The sequence below is a fragment of the Taeniopygia guttata genome, chromosome 9, assembly GCF_048771995.1.
Source record: "Taeniopygia guttata chromosome 9, bTaeGut7.mat, whole genome shotgun sequence".
In the NCBI taxonomy this organism is placed as follows: domain Eukaryota; kingdom Metazoa; phylum Chordata; class Aves; order Passeriformes; family Estrildidae; genus Taeniopygia; species Taeniopygia guttata.
Genome location: NC_133034.1, coordinates 15,920,978 through 15,943,849, shown reverse-complemented (window position 1 = coordinate 15,943,849; position 22,872 = coordinate 15,920,978). Strand labels below are relative to the sequence as shown.

Below are 22,872 nucleotides of genomic sequence, written 5' to 3'. Positions count from 1 at the left end.
TCTTCCTAGCACTGAAAGTGATAGAACAATCATTCCTCCTGTTTGTACCAGTCTGAGTCTGAGCTGTCTCTTTTCAAGGCTCAAGGCTCCAGAGATACTTAGTTATTTCAGAGGAATGTGAAAAATGTAGGTGCAGTATCCATTTGTTTCTGATCAGGTATTGCTACATAACTGCAAACTGGTAAGCTTATATGCAAAAAAAAAAAAAAAAAAAAAAAAAAAGAAAAAAAAAAGAAAGTGGAAGTGGCTATTGGACCTGTCTTATTTTATTTTTTATTTGTTATTGACTTACTGTGAAACAATGGCTTAACTGTGGGTTTTACTTACTAGAGGTGAAGTCTGTGATTTGGCTGTGGGACTTTCAGAGTAACTTCATACTGCCCTGCTTTTTTCTGGTTTGTTTTGGTGGTTTTATTTTTGTTTTGGTTTGGTTTGTTTTTTGTTTTTTTTTTCCAGTCATCGCAGGATAAAACAATTTGACTGGATTTTGATCTCTTTGCCAAACTTTTTGCATTATAGTTTCCAAAGACAGTATCCATGGGCATTTTGCTTGCAAATACAAAGTGAGAGGAGAGATACAGGGTGACTGATTTGGGAGGGGTCTGATGCAGCCACAGTACTTTGGAACAAGATGGGATCTGTTGTTCTCCCTTTCCTCACAGATCTCTGACACGTCCCTTTATTTTCAGTAAGATCTGTAATTTTTCTAGCATTAAGTTTTCCATCTGTAAAACAGAGGTGGTAATAATAACATATCCCACCTAGCTGTCTGACTTCAGAAAGGATTTTCAAATCTCCAGCTGAAAATTCTTCTGCAAGCACAAAAATATTACAGTTTTGCCAGCTTATGTAAAAAATTGTTTCTTGCTGTGAAAAATCAGTATGTCAAACACTTTTATTTTCTGTAGGGGAATTCAGCATCAAACTCTTCCAAATGTGTTAGGTAATGTTTTGCATTATAGATTATATGCTGTTAATTTAATTTCAGGTTCTATGCAGAGAAGAAATTGTTGAGTGTACTTTAATGATTTATACTATGATTTGATCAGTGTGTTAGCAGTTTGGCAGATCTTAATTTCCAGAAACATCTAAGAGTTCAAAACATTAGAGATGAATAAGCTATGTACATGAACATGTGTGATTTTATTGCTAAAGCTAAATTGAAGCTTGAGCCCTTTTGGGCTGAATTAGCCAGCACTTCTCCAGCTCTTTTTCTGTCTTTCAAAACTCTTCTGTGCAACCAGTATGATTCTAATGTGCTCTGCATTATTTTTCTGCTCTAGCATGAAGACCTGGAGAGACAGTGAAAGCTCTGTATAGAGTGTATTGTACAGTGAGGGAGGGAGCCCAACAAAGCTAATTATACAGACACTCCCACTCTATTACCCTTTAGAGAAATTGAGCCTAACATTCTGCTCTGAAGCTTGTTAAACTATTCTTTTTGGGTGCAAGGAGCTTATTGAGGGAATGAAATAGCTACACTGTGTAATCAGAATGGGAATTGGAGCAGATCATTATATTTACTCATTTGATTAGCCATAAAATAGCTACTGAAGTCCCCATTTTAAATCTGCTTAGCAATTGTGCAGCAGGGCAAACTGGGTCTTTTAATTAGAAAAGAAAAGAGATTGCAGTATTTTTTTTTTATAAGTAATAAATAAAGAAACACACACACATTGTGATCTTGTTTATGTAAATAACCTCTTCCCTGTGGGTGTTCTTGCCTCCTAATTGTTCAGGGTCTGTCTGCTTCGAGCTGCAAAGAAAAAGGGAATGACACATCTAGTCTGGAAAGCACAATATCTGGGAAAAGTCCCAGCTAGAGATTTAGATTGCCCAATAGGTTAAAACTGCAGTAGGATGGATAGGTAACCCCAGAAGAAGCTGGCATGGAAAAGCAGAAGGTCATGATTAGTGGAGGGACTTTAGGTCAGGTTGTGCAAAGCTCTGTCTGGAGGAGTTTAGGTAGGGCCAGTCCTGCTGTAAGGGAGAGGACTGGGCTGAGCAGACTCCTGAGGTCCCATTCAACCTGTAAGATTTATTTAGGAGAGGTCATTCTGCATCAACAGGGGTTTCCTTGAGCGGGTCCCATTCCCAAGGGAGTTGGGGGGGCTCAGGCAGGGGCAGTGCACAGCCCCCCAGACATCCGAGACCAGCAGGTCCTCAGGTGCCTTGCAGGCACTGCCTGCCTGTGGGCACAGCCACAGCCAGGGATGCCCTGCTGTCTCTCTAAGAAAATTCAGTGCCCAGCCATGGCCATAAAGGCTTGGAAAGGAGCCATTACTGAAGGTTTCATTTTCTGGCTTCCTTTGCTATCTGAGGAACTTGCAAATCAGAGAAAATGTTCCAAAGGCAGTGAGCTCTGTAGCCCCTGGTTTCTCTGTTCAGGATGGTAACTGTCTAATATTTCTTAAGTATCAAATATACTTTTAGGATATTTGTGTGCTGTGAAAGTATTCCAGCTTTTTATTTATTTAGTTTGGTTTTAAGACAACTAAAGCTTGGTTACAGAGAGCAGACTTGTTTTTAAAATGCATTAGACTATGTGGAGAGCTGACCATTGGTAAGCATATGTTATGGTGCTGTACTACTGTGGGTCACTGAAAAGTCATATTCTTAATGACAATAACAAAACCATTCTTTTGATGTTGCCTGTGGATGACAAGATCTTTGTGCAGCAGGAAGGGGCACAGTAGAGCATTACCATTACCATTTTAAGGGATGAAATAAGTATTTGGCTTAGTGACTTTTTTTTTTTTTTTTTTTTTTGTGGACATATTCTCCAGTATTTCCTTTTTTATAATTTATTTAAATGAACAGTCCATGGGTTAGAACCCACTTGGAAGTGCCCAGAAATCCTACTGTGTTGGGAAATCATGTCCTGAGTGGCTCAGAGCAATCCCTCCCAGATGTGCTGTGGGCACCTAAAAGGCCACACCTCAGGGGAAGAAATGCCAGCACTGGCTGTTCTGCATCTGCCAAGAGAGTTACTCTGGCATTGCTCCACAGCATTAAATTGTGTAAGCAGGACACTGGGCGGGCCAAAAAGAAAAAAAAAAGTGCCATTATTAGGCCCAAAATACCATTAGCTGTAACTTGCTGGCCAAGAGAACAAGCGCCTAACTATAAAGAGGTTAGAAATGTACTGTAAATTTTAGTGAATGCCTGATTCTCTTTTTAATGTGGCTGGGACACCTGCAGTGAGCTGGGGCTGTTCTGCATTGCCCTGCATCACTGCAGCCACCTCAGAGCCCACCTGGCTGTCAGGGGTGGAGCAGGAGTAAAGGGAGATTGCATGATTGAATTTTCACTTGATTGTTGTAGAAGGGCTTTCTCTGAAGTTCTGCACACCTGTAGCTGCCATTGAAATTAATGGAACATTTGACGTTGATGCCAATTCTTCTCCTTTTCTTTCCATCCACCAGCCTGCTCATATCATTTCTGTGCCACAGGGGTAGAGAGAGCCCTAGTCTAAGTCTCAGCAGCAATGTATGCAGAAAAACTGTCCAAGTGAGGATAGTGGAGGAACTTTTTTAATGTTACATCTCCTTTTGGATACATGCCTTTCCCAACTGAGCGGCTGCTCTGCACCCGGAGGAGCGGGGTTTGTGTTTAGAGCACGTCTGTGAATTGCAATTGTTGACTGGATCAAGCTGTCGCTGTGTCACTTAAATGTTACAATCTCTCAAGCTGTCATGATGACTTTTAAATCGAAGCAAAGGTGATGGCTTCCTTCTCACATCAACAGCCGCGCCATTTCCAGAGCTGCGCGTTCTGGCGCTCCGCCGCCTGCCTTCTGCTTTGAGGATTTTTATCCCTCCTGCCTCTTTCCTGGGGTTGTTTGTGTCCTCACCTGCCTGGCTGGTGAGTGAGGGCACAGTTAGATCAGGACACGCAGCTCCATGCTTTCAGTAAGCCGGGTGTTTCCAGCCAAGAACGTAACTTTCCAAAGTTATTTGGTGTTATTTGCATAGGATTCTCTCTCTTCCAGGGAAAAGTGTACTCCTGTAATCTGATCTAAAAGGGCTCCTAAAGGAATTATTTAGCTATTTCTCTGGAAGTATGTAATAAATTTCCCGGGAGAGCTGGTGCTCTTCTGCATGGTGGAGGAGTGAGAAAGTATTTAGTGAGATTTCCCAAGACATGAGCCTGAATGTGTCTTTTCCTTAGACATATCTGCTATTATTGCTCATTGCAGGGACATGCTGCAGTTTACAGAAGCAGCTTTGGCTTTACTGGGGTTCTGCCAGTTCAGAAAGGGCTTTCTCTTCTGAAAAGCTGATCTCACTTGTGTTTGAGTCCAAGCACTTGGGTACCTCGACTCAGTGAAGAACTGCTGGGTTGGGCTGCTGAGATGCTCTCACACAGGTGGAAAGACCTGCCCTCAGGAATGAACACACAGAGAATGCTTTTAATCTGTGAAATGAAGGCAAGGGCACAGCTATTTCTGTACATGTCCAGTTGTATATATTGGGAAGTCTCTCTGGATTTTTTCCAAAGATGTTGTGAACTGCATTTTGGCATCTACAAAACAACAAGTCTGATGTATGTGTTCATGTGACAGGCAATGAGAATTCATTGCACTTCTGATGAATCCATCAAAAGTTGTTGGTGTCATGCTAATCCCTTAAGATGCTACCGTGACTGTAGCAATACCCACCATGAGCCTGATGGACCGAGGTTATGGTGTGCACTTCTGATCTGGTTGTAGCAATCAGCGCTTTCAGGTGAAGCATTTTAGCTGTGGATGTGGTGATTGCAGTAAGGGCAGGTGAAATGCCTGAGCTGCTGTGGAAGCTGAGCACTTAGATGCTGGTGGTTTTGCTCATAGTTGCTGAGATTTTGGGTAGAAGGAAAAGAAAATCATATCTTGAATGCTATGGGAAATTTGGTCTTTGGCATATGAGTAGGAAAATGTTTGGCATTCAGCATCCACAGGGAACTTGGTGCTCAATCAGACAAAGAGCTAGAGGAGCTGAAGAGTATGACCTTCTGTCCATTTTAAGGCATGGACACTGCCTTTTAGCCCACTGAGGCTAGCATTTTCCAAGGAACGTTCTTTCCCAGGCTAAGCTGGGAGGTGAGTAGGCTGCTGGTTTTGCAGAGCTGGGTGAATGCAGGAAGCCCCAGAGCCCCATTTTAACCCTCCTGCAAAGGACCAGGTCACCTCTGCTTCTGGACTGATGACATTGCAGATGAATTTCTCCCTAGCCTTTGGAATACCCAGTCTCAGGTCACCTCCAGTTTTGGCAGAGTAGGAGATGGTGGGGAAATGTTCCCCCCTGGCAGGGGCAGGCAGTGTCTGGATTCACTGTTGCAGTCAGCTCTTGGTCCAAGCACTCCATTGATATAATTAATGCTGCATAGTGGGGAGCAGCCACTTCTCTGAAGCCCTTTGCAGGAGCTTTGGAATCTGTCTGTGCACTGTTTTTGTCTGTGTGTCCCTCTGCCATTCAGGGTTGGAGGAATGACTAAGTAGTGCTGACGACATCAGTTGTCGGCCTGTATTAATTATTTCCGCGGGTTCTATTTACTTGCGTGTTCCCTATGGGAATGTTGTGCATACAGATCACAGAAGCACTTAATTTTATTGCAGTGAGCGGCTGAGGTTGGGGAAGGGGAGGGGTGAGAGGAGAGAACGGGTCGTGTATGCGTCAGCCCTGTCAGGCTTTTCCTTCTGTTTCATTTGTGCTGAGGTTTTTATTATCATTAAGCCGATTGTATCTGTGGCACAAAGGGCTGAGTTACCTCGGTAACCACACTAGCTGGGATGGTAATCCATTTATAGCATCACTGCTCAGGTCTGATTAAATTAGCATGCTGATGACGTAAATGCTTGGCTGGGTGATGCTGATGAGGCTGCTCCTAATAGGAACTCTCGCCCTTACATTTATTCTCATTTATTTCATGAGACCCCTGCAGGAAATGTACAGAAATAAGGCTACAGATGATTGACTCTTGTTTTCAGAACAACTTGTGCTGCTAGCAACAGACAGCACTTGATCTGAATGCAGACGGCAGCCTGCGCATTTCGCCTTGTTTCTTCCCGCTGCAGAATTCCCCACACAGCCCTGCCGAGGCAGAGCCCTGCTCTCCAGCCCTGCTTGCCATCTGCCACAGCAGCAGCGGGAGCAGCTCCTCTGCCTGATGGGTTATTTCCAGACACTGCTACAAAAGAAATAAAAAAGGTAATAATAAAAGAAAAGGAACACCCTTGTTCTTTACTCCCTCTTGTGAGATTCCTGCAAGCGCAGACATCCTTTTACTCACTCCAAACAAGCCAGTTATTTATGTCTGAATTCTCAGTGTCGAACAATACCGTTCAGTGCTCACATGTGGATCAAATGCTTTCAGCATCTTCTGTCCAGCCCCTTGAGGAAAAACACTGACAACTGCATGATCACATCTCTGTCTCTATTTTTGATGAAGTGGCTAGAACAAGAGGACTGAGAGTTGCTGAAACTCCTGGTTTCCCTTCCCAGCCCTGCCTCTGATTTAGTGGATAAGGAGTCGTTGGGCAAGCAGCTTCCTAGCAGGCTATTTGGGGCTCCCAGGACTTCAGGTTTTCATCTGCAAAAAGAGAATTTCAAAGGATGCTTTTTCTTTTTTTCTTTTCTGCAAGAAGCATGGGAGTGATTAAGAGTGTTTAAGTTCTGAAAGTACTTGGAGATTCTCAGGTGGAAACTCTGAGGTTCTGAAAAATTTGCCATTTTAATTGTCAGATTTGATTTATCCAGTTGGCATAGAAGGATTTAAAAGGAATTTTTAAACAAAAGCAGTTTTGGGATGGAGGTCTAAAAATGCAATAAATTTTAAGTAGCAATAAATAGTTTGGCATTTGCCCTGGAGTATGAGCAGATGTGGTTGTACAGAAACCACTGGACTACACCTGCTTTCAGTTGGATTTGGACATGGAAATCTGTTATGTGTGAAATAATGAGCATAGTTTTGATACACAAATGCAAATATGTCAATACTGCCATTTTCTGGGCCTGCAAATTCTTACCTAGTGCTCACAGGGCTTTTCCTAGGTAACACTGGGGTAAAGGTTATTGGGTATATGGGAACACTCTGCCATGCCTTTCCCAGCTGTGGTTGCTCTCTTTGAGAAGTATCCAGTGCTTGAAAGAATCTGCAGCTCTACAAAGATGAGGGGCACTGAATTTGTCAGTGGCAGTGCTTTACCCACCTGGCAGCCAGCTGAGTGGAGCATCCCAACACTGCTGCATTGGCTCTGTGCTCCCTGTGCCATGATAGGGAGCAGCTGAGCTGGGGATGCTCCCACTCATTCCTTGGACTGCGTGGGACACGTGTGCTCTGCCAGCACCACGCTGAGAGCTCGGCTCTGCTCCCCAGCCTCCTGCCAGAGCAGATGCATTCTATTAATGAATGTATTTAGAAGAGTTTGATCCTACCTCTGGCTCAGTTCAAAGCATCCTGCTGTCAAGAAGTCCTGCACCCTTGGCCTGGGATGCCTTACCCTGGAGCTTCCCTTTAAACTCAAGCTTCTGTGGTTAATTCCATTAATTTAATATTTTCAGTGTAAAAAATGTGAAAGTCAGCACCAGCAGCATGTTCAGGAGGGGCTGTGGGTACTCCTTAGCTGGACTCACCTTCCTCCAGAAGTTACAGGCATGGGCAGCATTTTCCTGATTTATTTCCTGGATAACCTCCACTCCTGGTAGAATGAGCTGCTCTGAGGGATACAGACTCCTGGGCACCCACCCAGCACATGAGGTGGTGGAAACTCTCAGAGGAAATATCCAGCACTCAGCAAGAGGAACCCCAGACTATACTGAGGCTTGGGAAGTCATCCCATTCCTCCTCAGATCCCACAGCATCTCTGCTCAATAAGTAAATCATCAGCTCTCTTTGGATTGCCACCCTTTGGTTAATTAACCTGTGTGCTGGGGCTGACAGGAGTGCATGGAGAGGAGATTGCTGTCTCTGTTCCAGCAGCATTCACAAGCTGACTGGCAATATTTTGGCATCAAAACCATTCCTATTCATTTTAGGGACATCACAAGAGCCCAGGTGAGGACTGAGGCACTCTTTTTCAGTGTTTTCTTTTCCCAAAGATTTATCCAAAATAAGAATATTTTGATCAGAAGGGTCTGCCCCTGATTTGGTTGGCTGAAGGAGAAGTTATTTGGGCTCTTAACAAGCTCAAGTCAGACGAGGACCACAGGGCAGGAGGGGAAGTCCCACTGAAATTCCCCTCCCTTCCCCACAGGTTTCTGTGATTTTTGGCATGAGTGCATTGCCTTAAGAGTGCCTGGAAATTTTCATTATAGGTGAGCAAAATTTCAACTCATTTGTCTACCAAATTAGAGCGAGGCAGGAGATGAACAGTAATAAAATTCCTGTTTGTTGAACAAACCCGTTCTTGCTCATTTGGAGAAAAAGAAAAGCCTCTCATGTTTGCCTGCATTTGGATTTTGATGTTGGTTGAGCCTGGTCCCTCTTTTTTCTGAAGTCCTTGGGGTATTTGTATCTTACTCCAGTGGGAGAGGAATCTGTTGGCAGAATTTGCTTTAACGCTATAAGGATTTATTTTTTTAAGAGGGGTAGCAAGAACTGTGTTTTTTTAACTGTTTTTATTCTTCCAAAGGAAGGTTTGCTGCTTATTATCTTACAAGCTTTTATCTGGTGCTGAGTCATGGAAGTGAGAGAATGTGTAGGCGTCTTAGCATAAGAGAGAGTAATACTGTCATTTACATTTACAGACAGTTATGCTTTCCAGAAAACTTTTTTTCTGTGGGTTACAAAAGTGATTAATCTGCCGTTGAAGCTGTCAGAGGAGGTTTTCTGTTTAAGAATTTTTTGAAAGAGAGGAAAATCTGTTTCTAGCTATAGGAAATAATAAGGTAGAAATTGAAATGAAAAAAAAACATACTGAAAGAACAGACAAGAGAATGTTCCCTTTCCTAATTATATTTTTCCCTTTTCTTTTTATGTATCTATCCATCTGTCTATCAGCCTATATATCTATTCTTCTGTCTCATGGAAAAGTCATGTGGACTTTGATACAAAGCTAAATATAGTAGAATTATGGCCGAGTATTATCAATTCCAGCTGTTAAAAATATCATAGGATCAGTCTAAAATAATTCTTGTTTTTGCTTTAGAGAAAACTTACTTCAATTTCTTTTTAGTTTTCCATCAGGCTCTTTAGTTTTTTTATGTTTTAAGCTTTCTCTTGAAAACTGTATTTTTTTAAAATGAAGTCCAGAGCCCTCAATTAAATGTTTCTCTGCAGTAGTAGTAGGATAAACTATGTCTTTTCTTTTCCTCTATCATGTTTTTTAGTTTTTTCGTTTGCCATATTTTTTTTTTCCAATTGCTTTTAGGTTTTTCTATTATTATGAAAAAAAGGAATTTGTTACAGCCGAGACAAGTCCCTTCCTCCTTAGGACGTATTTGCAGTGGTGAGAACTGTAGTGCAGTTGGAAGGCTAAAGAGAGTTCACCAGTTGCAACCAAATTTGTGTAGACCATCGACATCAATGGCATGAGTAGCTGTGATTCTTGTTTGTTGTACCCATTCCTGAGGACAAACTGGACATGAACTATTTTAGCCTGAAGTTGAGTGGTTTTGTCCCAAACAAAATAGGCAGTGATGTTTCAAGTGATCTGGCACAGTAGGGGTGGGAGTATAAAAACTTGCTCTACTTTCAGCATAGTTTATCCCATTATGAAGAGCATTATATGCCCAGCAAAATCTCTCTTTTGGGGGTTCCAGAGGAGCTGACACAATGTGGTGGAAGCAAGGCAGTGAAGCAGGGTGCTGTGTTGGAAGTTGGAGCTGGCACAGGTAGCCTTGGGCAGAGGGAAGGAGCGCTCATCATCGTGCCCAAGGACTGCCTGTGGGGCAGAAGGATGTCCCTCTTTGTCCCACCTAGCTTGAAACCCTCAGCCCAACCCCAAATAGACTTCTGACAAGGGCATGTAAGGACAGGACAGGGGGGAATGGCTTTAAACTGAAAGAGAGCAGGTTTAGATGAAATGTAAGGCAGAAATTCTTCCCTGAGTGTGGTGAGGCACTGGCACAGGTTGCCGGGAGAAGCTGTGGCTGCCTCATCCCTGAAGTGTTCAAGCCCGGGCTTTGGGCAGCCTGGTGTAGTGGAAGGTATCCTGCCCATGGCAGGGGTTTGAATGTTCAGGTCCTGTGCGGCCCAAACACTTCTGTGGCCATGTAATCAATGCCACATCTGCTCACTTGCCTCAGTTAGAAGTGTTGTTTTCAGCATTTCCATTCTCCCTGCTCTGGTTAAAGTCTCTGCTCTCCTCATCCCCCATTCCTCACAGCTGCCCTTTATCCCTCCCCAACCATAGTAGCTTCAACCATGATCCTTTAACCTTCAGCAGAAAATTATTTGTGCCATATAAGAGGAATATTGATTTTTATATCACATAGCCCATGAGGCATCAGAAATTACATTTTTTTTCCCTGCAAGTGTGGCTTATCTCTAGCTTTTAGGAAAAAAATTAGCTTTGGGTCCTGTGAGATTTCCTGTTCAGGGTGAATGGGTTCTGCATTTAGACCTTTTCACTGGAAAACCACATGCTGCAGCTGGACTTCTAAATTAAAGGGGGAAGGGAATTAACCTGGCTTAACCTAAGTTTTGACAATTCCATTGAGAGGCCAGTGACTCATTTAGAGAATTCATCGAGTCCACAAGGGTTAGAATGATACTTCTGAAAGCTTATAGAATGTCATTGCTTTGTGTTTCAACAATTGGGTCCTGCAGTGAATTTTTGTGGGTTGTTATGGAAAAAAGATTTACTGATGACTTGTGATGCCAGGATGTTTTCTCTGTGCATAATTTTTTTCTTAAAATACAAATACATCATAAACCACAAAAGAGAGAGAAAAGAAAAAAGGGTACATTACAAACTAGAAATTAAGTATGATTTAATTCCATAGTAAATTCAGACCTAGACCTGAATTCTCCTCACTCCCCTCAAGTTCAAGTCTGGAGCTTAAATTTGACCTGTGACAAACAAGAATTAAAGCCACAAAACTCCGTTTTGGATCCAGAATTCTTTGCAGTTTTTGGACATGCATTGCTGAGTTTTGGAGAGCTTTGAGCCCTTGTTAGAAACATTATCGAAGCCAAGCTCTCAGATTTAAAATTAATACTCCCCAGTCCCAAAGGTTTTTAGCATTTAGGACTCCTGCCCCAGAGCTAGGAAGTCACTGTTTCAAATTCTTGAGTTAAAAATGTCAAAATCAGTTAGACTGCAAGTCGCGTAGCCATCAGTATGCATTTATACATCCACCACAAGAAAGAAGTGAGGAGAGAGGGAGGATATGTCTGTTTGTTTTGAATTAGCACACTTGGGTTCAATTCCTCATGCAGAAGGGTTTGTGGCTGGGTGCACAGGTCAGGGTGCACAGCTGGATGTGCTGCTGCTGGGACAGGCTGAGCTGAGTCCTTGGAGGTGTTGAGGTTTAGTCCAGTGCAGGCTGTATTTAATCTCTGTTAGAAGTTTCATTTGCTTTCATTAAGGCTGCAGCAGGATGAATTGCCAAGATGGCCAGCGTGTTGAGTTTTGGCAAAGCTGGACAATTAGTACCTGAGAAGGTCAGACTGGGAGGGTTCATTACTGTTTGCATAGAAACCTCCACTGTGTTCCCAGTGGGGAGACAAACCTGATGAATTCAGAGGCAGTGGATCTGGATCTAAATCCAAATCCAGATCTGCAGCAGTCAGGATGTTTGGAGTAAATCTGTTGGAGTCAATAGACACACTTGAGCTGGGACCACTGTCCCCAAGATCAGAATCTGGCTTGATATAAAGCACTTTTAAAAAATGTAATTCAGGTAGTAAGGGCTATGGAAGAATATTTTAGTTGTAAGCTGTGACTGTGATAACCCAGTGAACAAGCCATGGAGCAAATGTTTTGGGATGTTATTTTGGTCCAAAAGCAGTGTAAGTGGGAAAAATTACAAATCATAACCTAATTGGGCTCATTAGGTCATTAGTGATGGATTTTAGGAACTTCTTTTTTCTCTTCCTAAAACTCACTGAGCAGAGTGGAACATAGGAAAGGAGAAGGCCTGGTATTAAACTAGAATATAGTCCTTAGCTGTATCACAGTTTTTGCAAACTGTATAACCTAGTCAGCAGTATCAGTTATTGAAAACACAGCTCTTGCATTCTGGTTAAGAATGAAGAGAAGGGTTTTGTTTGTTCTTTTTTTTTCTTTTTTTTTTTTTTTTTAATATTAAAGCTTACAATGGCTATTTGTAATCTTGTTTCCTGAAGGCATATTTAGGAAAACTGGATTAATTTATAATGCCATTTGCAACAGAACAAAGCCTGGTGAGGCAATGGATTTGACATTCCTTTTCATAGGCTTTTTAGAGTGATACTGTTGTGATTCTTAATTTTTATCAGTGTGTTATTTGAGTAAACATTTTATTTACCATACATATAATATAATTATATGTTCTATGAGAAAACGAAAATAGTGCACTCTTGAATTTAAAAATAATCTCAACTTTCTGTATTGTTTCGTACCCAAGTATTTGTGTGGTACAGATGGCTTTTTTGCTTGTGCTGTAAATTAATGCCCTCTCTTTCACTCTTTCTGACTGGCTACAGTACTGCCCTGGTGTCTCGACTAGAAGTGCTGCAGGGGGTTTATGTGTATCTTGGTGTATGTATTTATATACCTGGAAACTAATTTTAAAAGCTACAGCAGGTGGAAGAAAACCTTTCCAATCAGATTTCTCAACATCGTGCTTGGAGTCTGTGATACTGTGGAAAGATTAAGGTATTTTGGGCACTGGTGATAACCCAGGCAGACGGATAAATGAGGGAATGTTCCACTCCACTTCCCAGAAGGAGCCATCTGGGAAAACTGTTAAATTTGACCTGTTGCTGGAGCTCATCAGCCTTTTGGAAAGGTGTACACTGAACCTAATAGGAAAATAACCTCTCTGTCACATATGCCTGTCTTTTATGTTTTTTGGGGGATTTTTTTTGTTAGACTCTTATTTTTTTGGTGTGGCTATACAGTTTTTTCCTCATGCTAACCTCTCAACTTATTAACTTGAACCATTTTGTATCCCACTAATAATACAGGCAAATGGCAATGGGTTCTGGACCTCAAGTGAACCATAAGAAAGCAGATGTTGTATGAACACAGAATTGTTCACTGATGCTTCTGCTCTTCTGTGCTGCTATTTGCACAGGCTTTAAAATGTGGGGAAAAGAAGAATGAAAACACATGGTTTTCACAGGAAATAGAGACAATACTAACATTCGAAAATGTTTATGCCCTCTGGTAGGAAAATGTTTTAAATCTGGTTTAATAGAGTTTTGGAATTCGAAAAGATAAATAAGTTATAAATGCAATGCAGCAAATAAATGGAATCGTAAACAAATAAGTAACACAAAGTAAACCAAGTAGTGTCTGGGTGCATATATATTTCCTATTATTTTATGTGTGCCTATGCACACTTTTTTAGTGTTCTCTAGAATTAATAAAGGAAGAAAGCTTGTATACTCTATAAACACTCTAAAATTCCTTTGCAACTTAGTAGGAAATGAGAAGTTTTTATAACGGTTTTGGATTCTTCTTTGTGTCTGTTGTTAACATACAATAGAGAATGATAACTTTTCCATATAAATTGTAGAATACTTCTCCAGAAGACTTCATGTATGTGGAGTTTTGTCCTGTCACTTACAGGTGCAGACCTCTTCCCTCACTCATGCATTTTCCATTTATACCTTCCTAATCTACTTTTTGTAATCATGATGCACATCCATGGATAGTGGTATAACCCTCAAACCTGCCCATATTTGTCATGCACAGGAACTTCTTTTCCATTGCGAATAGAAAGTTATAAAAGGAAGGAAAAAAAGTCTGTGGGTGCTGTAATTATGATACTTTAAGTTTTACTAGCTTAGTAATAGCAAAAGTCATGAAAATACTTTGCTTACCCAAAGTTCTTATTTATAGGGGGGTGGGGGCTTCCCCATTGTCAGGCTTAGCAATATTTGCCTAAATTAAGCAAGGGAATTTGTTCAGCCCATTAGAAGGGCCCAGTTAGATGAATAGAAATGCTTTGGACATTCCTGCATTGCTAAGACTTAGAGGAGATGTTCCTCAAGGAGCTGTTTCAGTACTCTGTGCATGTGGTGGCTTGTCTTCACATGGTGCAGTGCTGTTTTTTTTGTGGTCTTTGCTTCTGGGATGGCCCTCAGTAGTTCTGCCTTTTGGTGTGGCTAAAGGGCTATGGTGCCTTTTAATAGCTCTTTATGTAATTTACTGCTGAGTCCATGTGCTACTGATAAAATCTGTGCAGGGGGCTGCCATTTCAAAGTTCTCAGATCCAGATGGGTGCAAATAATGTCATTTTAGTGATAAGAGTGGGAAATTACAGAAGTATCCCAAGATTAATTTGGCAGATGTTTACCTTCTCTTGACTGGCATCTTCTGTGACTTTTTGACAGTTATGTCTCATGCTGGTATCTGATATTCTTATAGATAAAGTTGCTACTGCATTTGAATTGGTCAAGTTGAGTGCCTAAATAGAAAAGTTTAAATAACAACTAGCCCTTTCAATGAATTAAGGTAGAATTATGGACCTTGACTGTCCACCAGCATTAAAAGTATTTAGGTCAATTGTTTGCACATCTTTTAAAACTGGTCTCTCAGAGAGTCCTTCTCATAAATACCAGATGATCAGTCATCAGAGAAGGAAAAGCAAATAAAAAGCTCAGAGTAGTCATCGTAGCGATAGTATTAGGTAAACAAAAAAGTAAATATGAAACTGAGAAGGAAATTCTTCCTTGGCATAACACTGTTGTGTTTTGGAGACCAAATTTTTCAGATGTGTTGAGACTCTTTGGAATTAATGGAGTGTTGCAAAGTAGAAACCCAGATTGCCTAAAACACTTGACACCCGCACTGAAAGCTGAACCAAGGTGTGTGTCTGTAACTGCACGCCTCAGTTGTGAAAGGCTGTTTTCCATGATAAAATATTGGAGGTCAACTCTTAGCACCTTTTCTTCTGTGCACCATCTCCCATGGTTTCAGGCTGGGCCATCACAAGGAGTACAAAAGAGGTTATGGACGGAAACATTAACAACTATGTTGACTCCTTTTCCACCTGTGGTAGCAGCTGAAAAACAGATCAAAGCTCAGAAGCAGTTGTGTTCTTGTAACACTTTATGACATTCACAAGTTATTCTCTTCATTTGAGAACCAGAGTGGAACACTTTATTAGATTTCTCCTCTTCTTCTTTTGGTATAATGCCTGGGAGCAGTCTGTTTGAATACCTTGATAGCTTCTGGTGATCAAGCCAGCAAATTGCGTCTCACATCTGCAAAGTCTGAGTGTAGCTGCTGATCCATGCACAGCCCATACATCCGTGACACTCGCTTGTCAGCTGTAAACTAGAAATGAGAGAATGATGAAAGTGTAAAGAAAAAATTATAAACGTGTTTTGGCTGAGGGGTTTAAGGTTTGGACCAGACTTCAAAACTTTGGATTAGGTTCTAAGGATATTTTGACATTTAAAATAAATCTGTGTTAGCAACTGAGCTGTGTGTGCAGCATAGCAGCAGTGCAGAGTTGTAAAGATGTGTCCTCGGTGTGCTTGGACTGTCTGGACCTTATAAAGAAGGCCAGGGAATCCTGTATGTTGAAAATGCATCAGGTATGCTAAATGGGACCAGTCCATCCATTTAGGATCTCTGGACATGAAGCAGCCCAGCTGGAGGTCTACCAGGACTCCAGGCATCTGCAAGTCCCAAATGAGAGGCCAGATTTCTCATTTTCACCCAGATGTTATTTCACACAGAAAAAGGTTCAGGGGAACTTGGCCATACATTATCACTAGCAAAGCTGCTTGTTCAAATACAGAATTTGAAGTCAGCAGGAGGCAGAGGTGCCTGCACGTCAGGAAACCCCCTAAAATCCCTGTTCACATTTTCAGGTACCTGAAGACCAAGGTTTCAAAGCAGAGTATTTTAATTTTCTCTGGGGTTATCTTTCCCATACTGAGGGGAGCTGGGGTATGTTACCTGAGGCAGAAGGTAGGCTCAGCCCACATGCTGCTCCTGGAAAAGCAGCAGCTCCAGTTCCAGCAGGAGCCACTGTTCATCACAGAGGCGGAAGAGGAGGTGGGGAAGGGTGTCCCATTCATGTCGATCCCCTTCATACACTAGAAATAAACTTGCAGCACAACCTCTTGGTCATGTCTTGGCATGAGGCAGGATCCTGGCAAATCATCTGAGCTGCTGGCACTTAGAAATCCCTTTGGTGTGCTGCTCTAGCTGAGCTTGAGTGGCAGGGCACTTAATGCAGGGAAAAGGGATCTCTGCTTCTTACAGTCATATCAAAATTACCTGCTTACTGTGGAATTTGTCTCCACTAACTTGTGCTGTCTAAATATTCAGTGACTTGTCTCGCCTGTTTTTACCCTTCTTTTACAGTCAGCGGAGAGAAGTAGATTCCCGCAGGGGATGATTCATCTCCCCTGTTTTAGGCTTCAATATTAGAATGGAATAAATGACCCTGTGGAGATACATTTCAGAGAGAGGGAGAGCTTTAAGCACCTCCAGCTAGCCAAGGTGAATGCCCATCATTGGTGATAGGAAAAGCGAAGTTAATTTTTCACCGTTTTCTGCCCTTCCCACCCAGGCCTTCAACTTTCACCACCATTGAGTGCTACTTAAAGGATTTCAGGTGACCTGAGCTGGCCCTGTGTTTCAGCCCAGCTTGTGTCAGTGGACCATGCAGGAGAGGGGCTGAGTTAGGAGGAGAGATGCTGCAGTGGCCCATTGGACTGGCAGCCCCCTGAGAACGCCGCATCTCGGGTTCAGCCCACCGGTAGTTGCCAGGTTTCTGCCTTTCGAGGAAGAAGAGTTGTTTCATTCCTATCCTGGAGTAATTACTGATTGAAATGCCAAAAAAAGGCAGCCCCAGCTAGGGCCGTGGTTCGCAACCTCTGTTCTGCAAACCCTGGGGGTCCATGGATCACTCCTAAGGTAACTAAGAAGAATTCAATGAAAGGTAACTGAAAAACCCATGTTTATTGTCAATAGATTAACTTTCTCCATAAAGGAGCTTGTCTCTTCTGAAAAACATTTGGGGGCTGCCGAGCATAAAGGTTGAAAATCACTGAGCTGGAGTAATGTATCTTTGTATGTAATAATTTGACAGCTAAAGGGTTAAAGTTATTCAACTGTACCTATATGAAAAAATGTCTGGAGAATTGAATACAATATGATGAACTTTGTATTGGCACTTTTGATTCAGTCTCTGAAACCTGAGTAACTGAAGGGATTCTATAAAAATAATTCTACAAAAGTGCAAAGTAAAAGAATGAAGTCCTTATCATATGGATTCCAGCTGATCATATAGAATCATGCTCATGCTGTAGACTATGATAATTTTGTACTCTTTTTAAGATTTAACCCTGACAAATGGTGAAGAATTATAAGTTCATTTCTGTAGAACAACATGTTTCATCCCTAGTACCTATGCAATGACTTTTTAGTTGTAGATGTACATTGAATTTAAGATATATGTAAATAATTTCTACTGGACAAAGAATCAAAGATACTCAGGATTCTGGATTTGCCCACCAGGGTAGCTTTGAATCCAGACACCCAGCTCTGAAAGTCAGATCCCTTGGACAGTGTGACTTCATCACAATGCCATAGACTTTCCCTATGATGATTGGTACATGAAACTCCTGAAAATGTTTATGAACCTCCTCTGCATTTAAAAAGACAAGGTAGGATTTGCCAAGCAAAGTGATTCCCCTCATGGTTATACATGGTAGGCTTTTTTAGAAGTGTTTTGGAGTTTTTTTCCTCCCACATTTGATTGAGTTTTACTTGATTTTGTCAGTATTAGTTCACCTTTACTTGAACTGCTGGATAATTCATTTGTAGAAGAGGCAGTACATTTAGGTACTTCCATCTGTGTTTAAACAAGGCTCTTGTGCTTTCCCATTAAAAAAAAAGATTTTGTATTATAATGGTTGTGGTAGATGAGGTTCTGAATTTAACTCCTTCCTACTCTAGTTTCTCTCAACGACTCTATGTTATCAACACCTGGGGTTTCTAGTTTACTCCCTTTGCAAATATGAATTTGCAAGAAGGGGTTGATGGTAAGTAGCGTGGTTTTAATTTGCACTTGCGAAGTGTGTCAGTTTCATCAGGGCATGGCGAGCAGAGGAAAGCCTGTCTTCCTCTGAAAACAGCTCTCAGAGGATGTCAGAGAGCATGTTTGGCTGCGATAATCACTTGCAAATGCAGTATGGTTTTGAAATGAGCTGTCCAGGAGCTGCTGGAGAAAGGGATGCCTGTGCTCCTATGAATTCACTCTTTGCCTTTCTCCTTTTTCTTTCTCCTGTTTCTACTTGTTTTCATGTTTCTGAACAGTCACTTTGATGTGCTTTTGGATTATTCTACCTTGTTGTGTTGGTGGAAGTTCTGTGGATTCACTTGGATGAAACATTTGTGACAGTCATCTGTTTTGCTAGGCTGTACCCAGTGATATAGATAGCCCCTTCCAGCCTTCTGTGCATTACTCCATCTACCTGGCATCTTTACAACCTCATCCATCCCTCCTATCCTCCTAGTGCCTTCCAGACAGCTGTTGAAATCTCTCTTCTAGTGGTATCTGAGTACCCTTTTGTTGTCCTTCCACACATTCCTGTCCTCAGAGCAGGAATCTTGTCCTTAGTGACTGTTCATTTATAAAGTTTTTTCTTAATCCATTAGTAATCTTAAGGTTTAAGCCTGGGGTGATATTTGAGTGCATGGCTGGACTGTGGCCACCCTTCTCTCTCAGGCAAAAGGGCAGAGGATTTATGGTGATACCTCACCTGTGCCCTTGCACAAGAGCTACAACCAACTTGTGTCCTCATAAATCATCTGTGCTCCAGTAGTGTTAAATTCCCTGTAGCCTGTCCCATTTCTCTACTACACCACATCAGCGAGCCTTAAACCTCCCCCCATAAACCCCAGCTTTCATCACACACTTGCCCAGCGCCCTCAGAGGAATTCAGAATGAGTCACGCAGGGCGCCTCTGGGGACTCCTACTGATGCAAACTTCCTCCTCCTCAAGGCAGCCTGTGGTTTGATGCCACAATGCAGCCAGTACTTGTTAGCTCAGGCCTTCGCTGTGGCATTGATAGCAAAGTTTGGGCTCTGCTCCCCCAAATTGCCACCTTCCTTCACTGGATTCTGGTGCAGGAGGGGATACTCACAGCTCATCCTCTCTGTAGTGTCAAACACAGGAGCTGCTTGGTACCAGTCCACAGATTGTGAGGATTTGGGGCTTTTTTGGAAAAAGGGTTTATCATTCATTCTTAAGGTGTATTCCAGACCAGGCAGGAGACTGGCATGAGTGAAGTGTTATGTGGACGCTTATATGTGTTATGTAGATGTTTATATGTAAGATTGAAGTCCCCAAGTTCTTGAGATAGGATCAGAAGAGCTTTAGTAGCATCTGTCATGACCTGCTTCCAGAGTCTGCATTCAGAAATACAGAATGTGATGAACAGAGCTCACTTCTGTTATTTTGGTTTGGTCTTTTCCCCTCCCCCAGACAGGCCATTGCCTTTATAACATTATCTACCTTCTACCTCTTCTCATGGAAAAGAAAAATGCTTTTCTGGTGGTAATTACACAGTGCTGCATTGTGGACCTTTCATCCCATTACAGTAAGTGGACAAACTACTATAATTTACAAGAATGAAATAGGTGAGGAAATGGGAAAGTTTCTGGCACTCCCAGGCACAAATGCCAACCTGACATGGGAGAACAATTCTGACAGAAAGCAAGTTTTCTTGCTAGCAATGGGTGCTGGTGCAGTTGTTTTCTGATGCAGGGATGGAGGAGTGCCAGCCTCCCTTCAGGTGTTTCAGAAGTAGAAGTATTGGGCAGTATTAATGGAGAGCTACAAACCCTTGACCTGTCTCTGCCTTTGCAGTTCAGCTGAGACATGCTTCAGCTCTTCCTTGCTCTCAGTTTGAAAATCTCTTCAGTCTGTCTATGTGCTGCCTTGTCATGGATCTGTTAGCAAGGTCAGGGTGTGAATACATTGAGATGTTTTTCCTCCAGCAGAAGTTTGCTGCCTTATTATTCCCCAATTCTGAATACACACCTTTCACACCTCTCAGAACAGACTGATGCTCTTATTTGCCTGGGGTTTTTTGCTGATTTATAGTGTTTCCTTGTGGGAGGTTTGCCCTGAAGGTGTGATTGCAGGAGTAAGGTCTTTACCAGTGCATCAGCAAAAAAGTATTTGCACATCACCAGGGAAGAGCTGCCAGCTGGGTGGTAGAGCTTCCTTATCCCTTGGGCAGACTTGCTTGTAGTCTGTGCACTAGAAACTAAGTGGGTTGCACTTACCTTTTTTTTCTTTGTGTGAGGTGGTTACCAAATGTTGGAGGACACAGCCATCCTGCACAGAGGATGGATTTCTCCTGCCCCGTACAGAGGATGGGTTTGGAACCCTTGGGGGCTCAAGGTGGCTGAAGTTCCCCCAGCCCCCTCTGGGTGGTTTGGCAGCAATTAATTGCCGCCACCTGCTGACCAGGCACAGGATTTCCCTGGCCCCAGTACAGCTTTTGCATGTCCCGAAGAGTCCTCGCCATGCCCTCCCCAGGAAGAAGGTGGTGGAGCAGTAGGTGGAGGTCTGGGTGCCTGCATAAATGGGAACACCTGGGGACAAGTGCAAGTTGGTCATTCAAAGGTGTCATGTGCCTTGGAGTGCACATATGCATGGGTAAAGGCTGCCTTTGGGCTGCTGTGAACTTGTAGATTATCAAGCAGATCGTGGATGAGATCAAGCCTGGTACAGGAAGTTTGAATCAGATATAACCTCATATAACTATGGTGTTAGGTGCAGTCAAACTGCGTGTCTTCACTTTAATGCATTTCTCTGTAGAAGGCATAAAATTCAGGTACTCTTTTAGAATAAAGGAAAATAGAGAAACAAGTAATTATACCTAATCCTAAACTCTAGAAATCGAAGTTTACTCTTCTTTGATGTAGTGAAAAGACATAAAGAGTGTTGGTCAGTGTTCTTCAGAAACTTTGACACTGTTAGCTCTTCAACAAAGATGTCTTTTCACACTGGTGTTTTTGAACATTTAAATGTGAGGTAAGCCAGACAAACAAGTACACTAAACTGAAGGATGTATGATGCCTGTTAGACAGCGTCACTGCGACAAAGCTTAATTCCATGGCCAAATTGCAGGAAGCAGCAGCATTTGCTGTGATCCTCTTCCCTGGCTGCCCCAGCATTGCAGTGCCTGGGGCACCGGTGGAGAGGTTACATGGCTGCCATGGTAGGAGCTGACTTCTGAAGCTCTTGGAAATCCTGACCCACTTTCTGCCCTTTAATGAAGCATGTGTAGCATTTAACTTTTCTGGGGTCACTCCAGGTGTCCAGCCAGTACAGCCAGGGTAAGGACACCTCAGTGACTTTCTTTGATTGGAGTTCATTCTTACAGCCTGGGTCCTGCTTGCAGGCTATCCCAATCTGTTGCCTCCTGCACAGTTAAAGGAGTTCCTGTATTGGGGCAGTACCCTACAAGTGCTCTAGAGACCCAAGGAATTTCATGTCTCCATAGAGACTATAATCTCATTTTCTCTCTTTTTCAAAACAGCCTCATTTCCACAGGAATGCATGGGGTTTTCCCTAATTATCCTCTGGCGAGTCTCCCTTTTTTTGTGTGTGTGTGTATCATTTTTTAATTTGTTTGTTTGTTTGGAGGCGGAGGAGAAGCCTCCAAGGAGAGATGAAATGCCATGCACGGCAGTTCTGCTCTGCTGCTGCGGTGCCGTCCCTGTTCTGTCAGAGCAGGGGAAGGTTGCTATTGCCATTCTATAACGTGTGGCCCTATGTTACTCTTGCTTTCCTAAGCAGTTGGAGTTGCTGCACAGATGTTTCTGTAAACCCCCATTTCCACCCTCATTGCTCGACCCAGTGCCCAAGTGGCCCCTCCTGCTGACCCCATGTCTCTCTCCTTGCTCTCCAGGGCTCTGGGACCTCAAGCAGCTCCGCTGCCACCACCCCATCCGTGTCCACTCCTGTCACTGGCCACAAGCGGATGATCATCCCCAACCAGCCTCCCCTCACCGCCACCAAGAAGTCCACTGCCAAGGGCCCGGGGCAGCCAGCGCCCATCCCGGTCACCCCCGTTGGCACCCTGAAGCCGCAGCCGGTGCCGGCGTCCTACGCCACGGCCTCCACGCCGAGCCGCCCGGCCTTCAACGTGCAGGTGAGGACGGCGCAGCCCAGCCCGCACTACCAACCGCCCAGCCCTCAGCCCGGGCACTACGGCAGCCTGGGCCCCGGCCAGCCCTACGCCTCCGCGCCGTCCCGCCAGCCCACGGCCCCTCAGTACGGAGCGCCGCAGCCCCAGGGGCCCGGCTATGGCTACGGCCCTGCGCCCGGCCGGCCCGCGGAGCCCGCCTACGGCTACGCGCCCCCGCAGGGCCGCTACCAGGACCCCTACTACGGGGGCTACGGCGGCAGGAACGGCTCCGAGGCGCCCTACGTGCCACAGAGCTCCTGGAAGGCCGAGCCGGCTTATCCTGCCAGTAATGCCATGGGCCAGGCTCCCCCTGGGCTCTACCAGCCACCGGGCACGAAGAAGACCTACATCACTGACCCAGTGCTGGCCCCGCAGCCGCCCACCCTGCAGCAGAAGGTAAGAGACACCAGTGGTCACTGACACTCCTGCGAGAGCCACATGGCCAAATGTGGCTTGGGATGCTCCCTGAAAGGTGGTGGGGGTTAAGGTGGTGCTGTCAGGGGTGTGGGGCAGATCTCCCTACTTAAAAGCTGGAAATGGGGAACTCTCATCTGCTTTGAAAAGAGCCT

At 43.5% G+C, this 22,872-nt stretch overlaps 1 protein-coding gene across 13 annotated transcripts in view; it reads left to right on the top strand.

Annotated features, from left to right (window-relative positions):
* Positions 1–22,872, top strand: part of LPP (LIM domain containing preferred translocation partner in lipoma) — a 332,729-nt gene that overhangs the window by 180,747 nt on the left and 129,110 nt on the right. For all 13 annotated transcript variants that reach the window (XM_072933649.1, XM_072933640.1, XM_072933648.1 and 10 more), the window contains one exon: positions 22,025–22,699. In XM_072933649.1, coding sequence (XP_072789750.1) covers positions 22,025–22,699 — 675 coding nt within the window. The remainder of the gene's footprint in view (positions 1–22,024; positions 22,700–22,872) is intronic.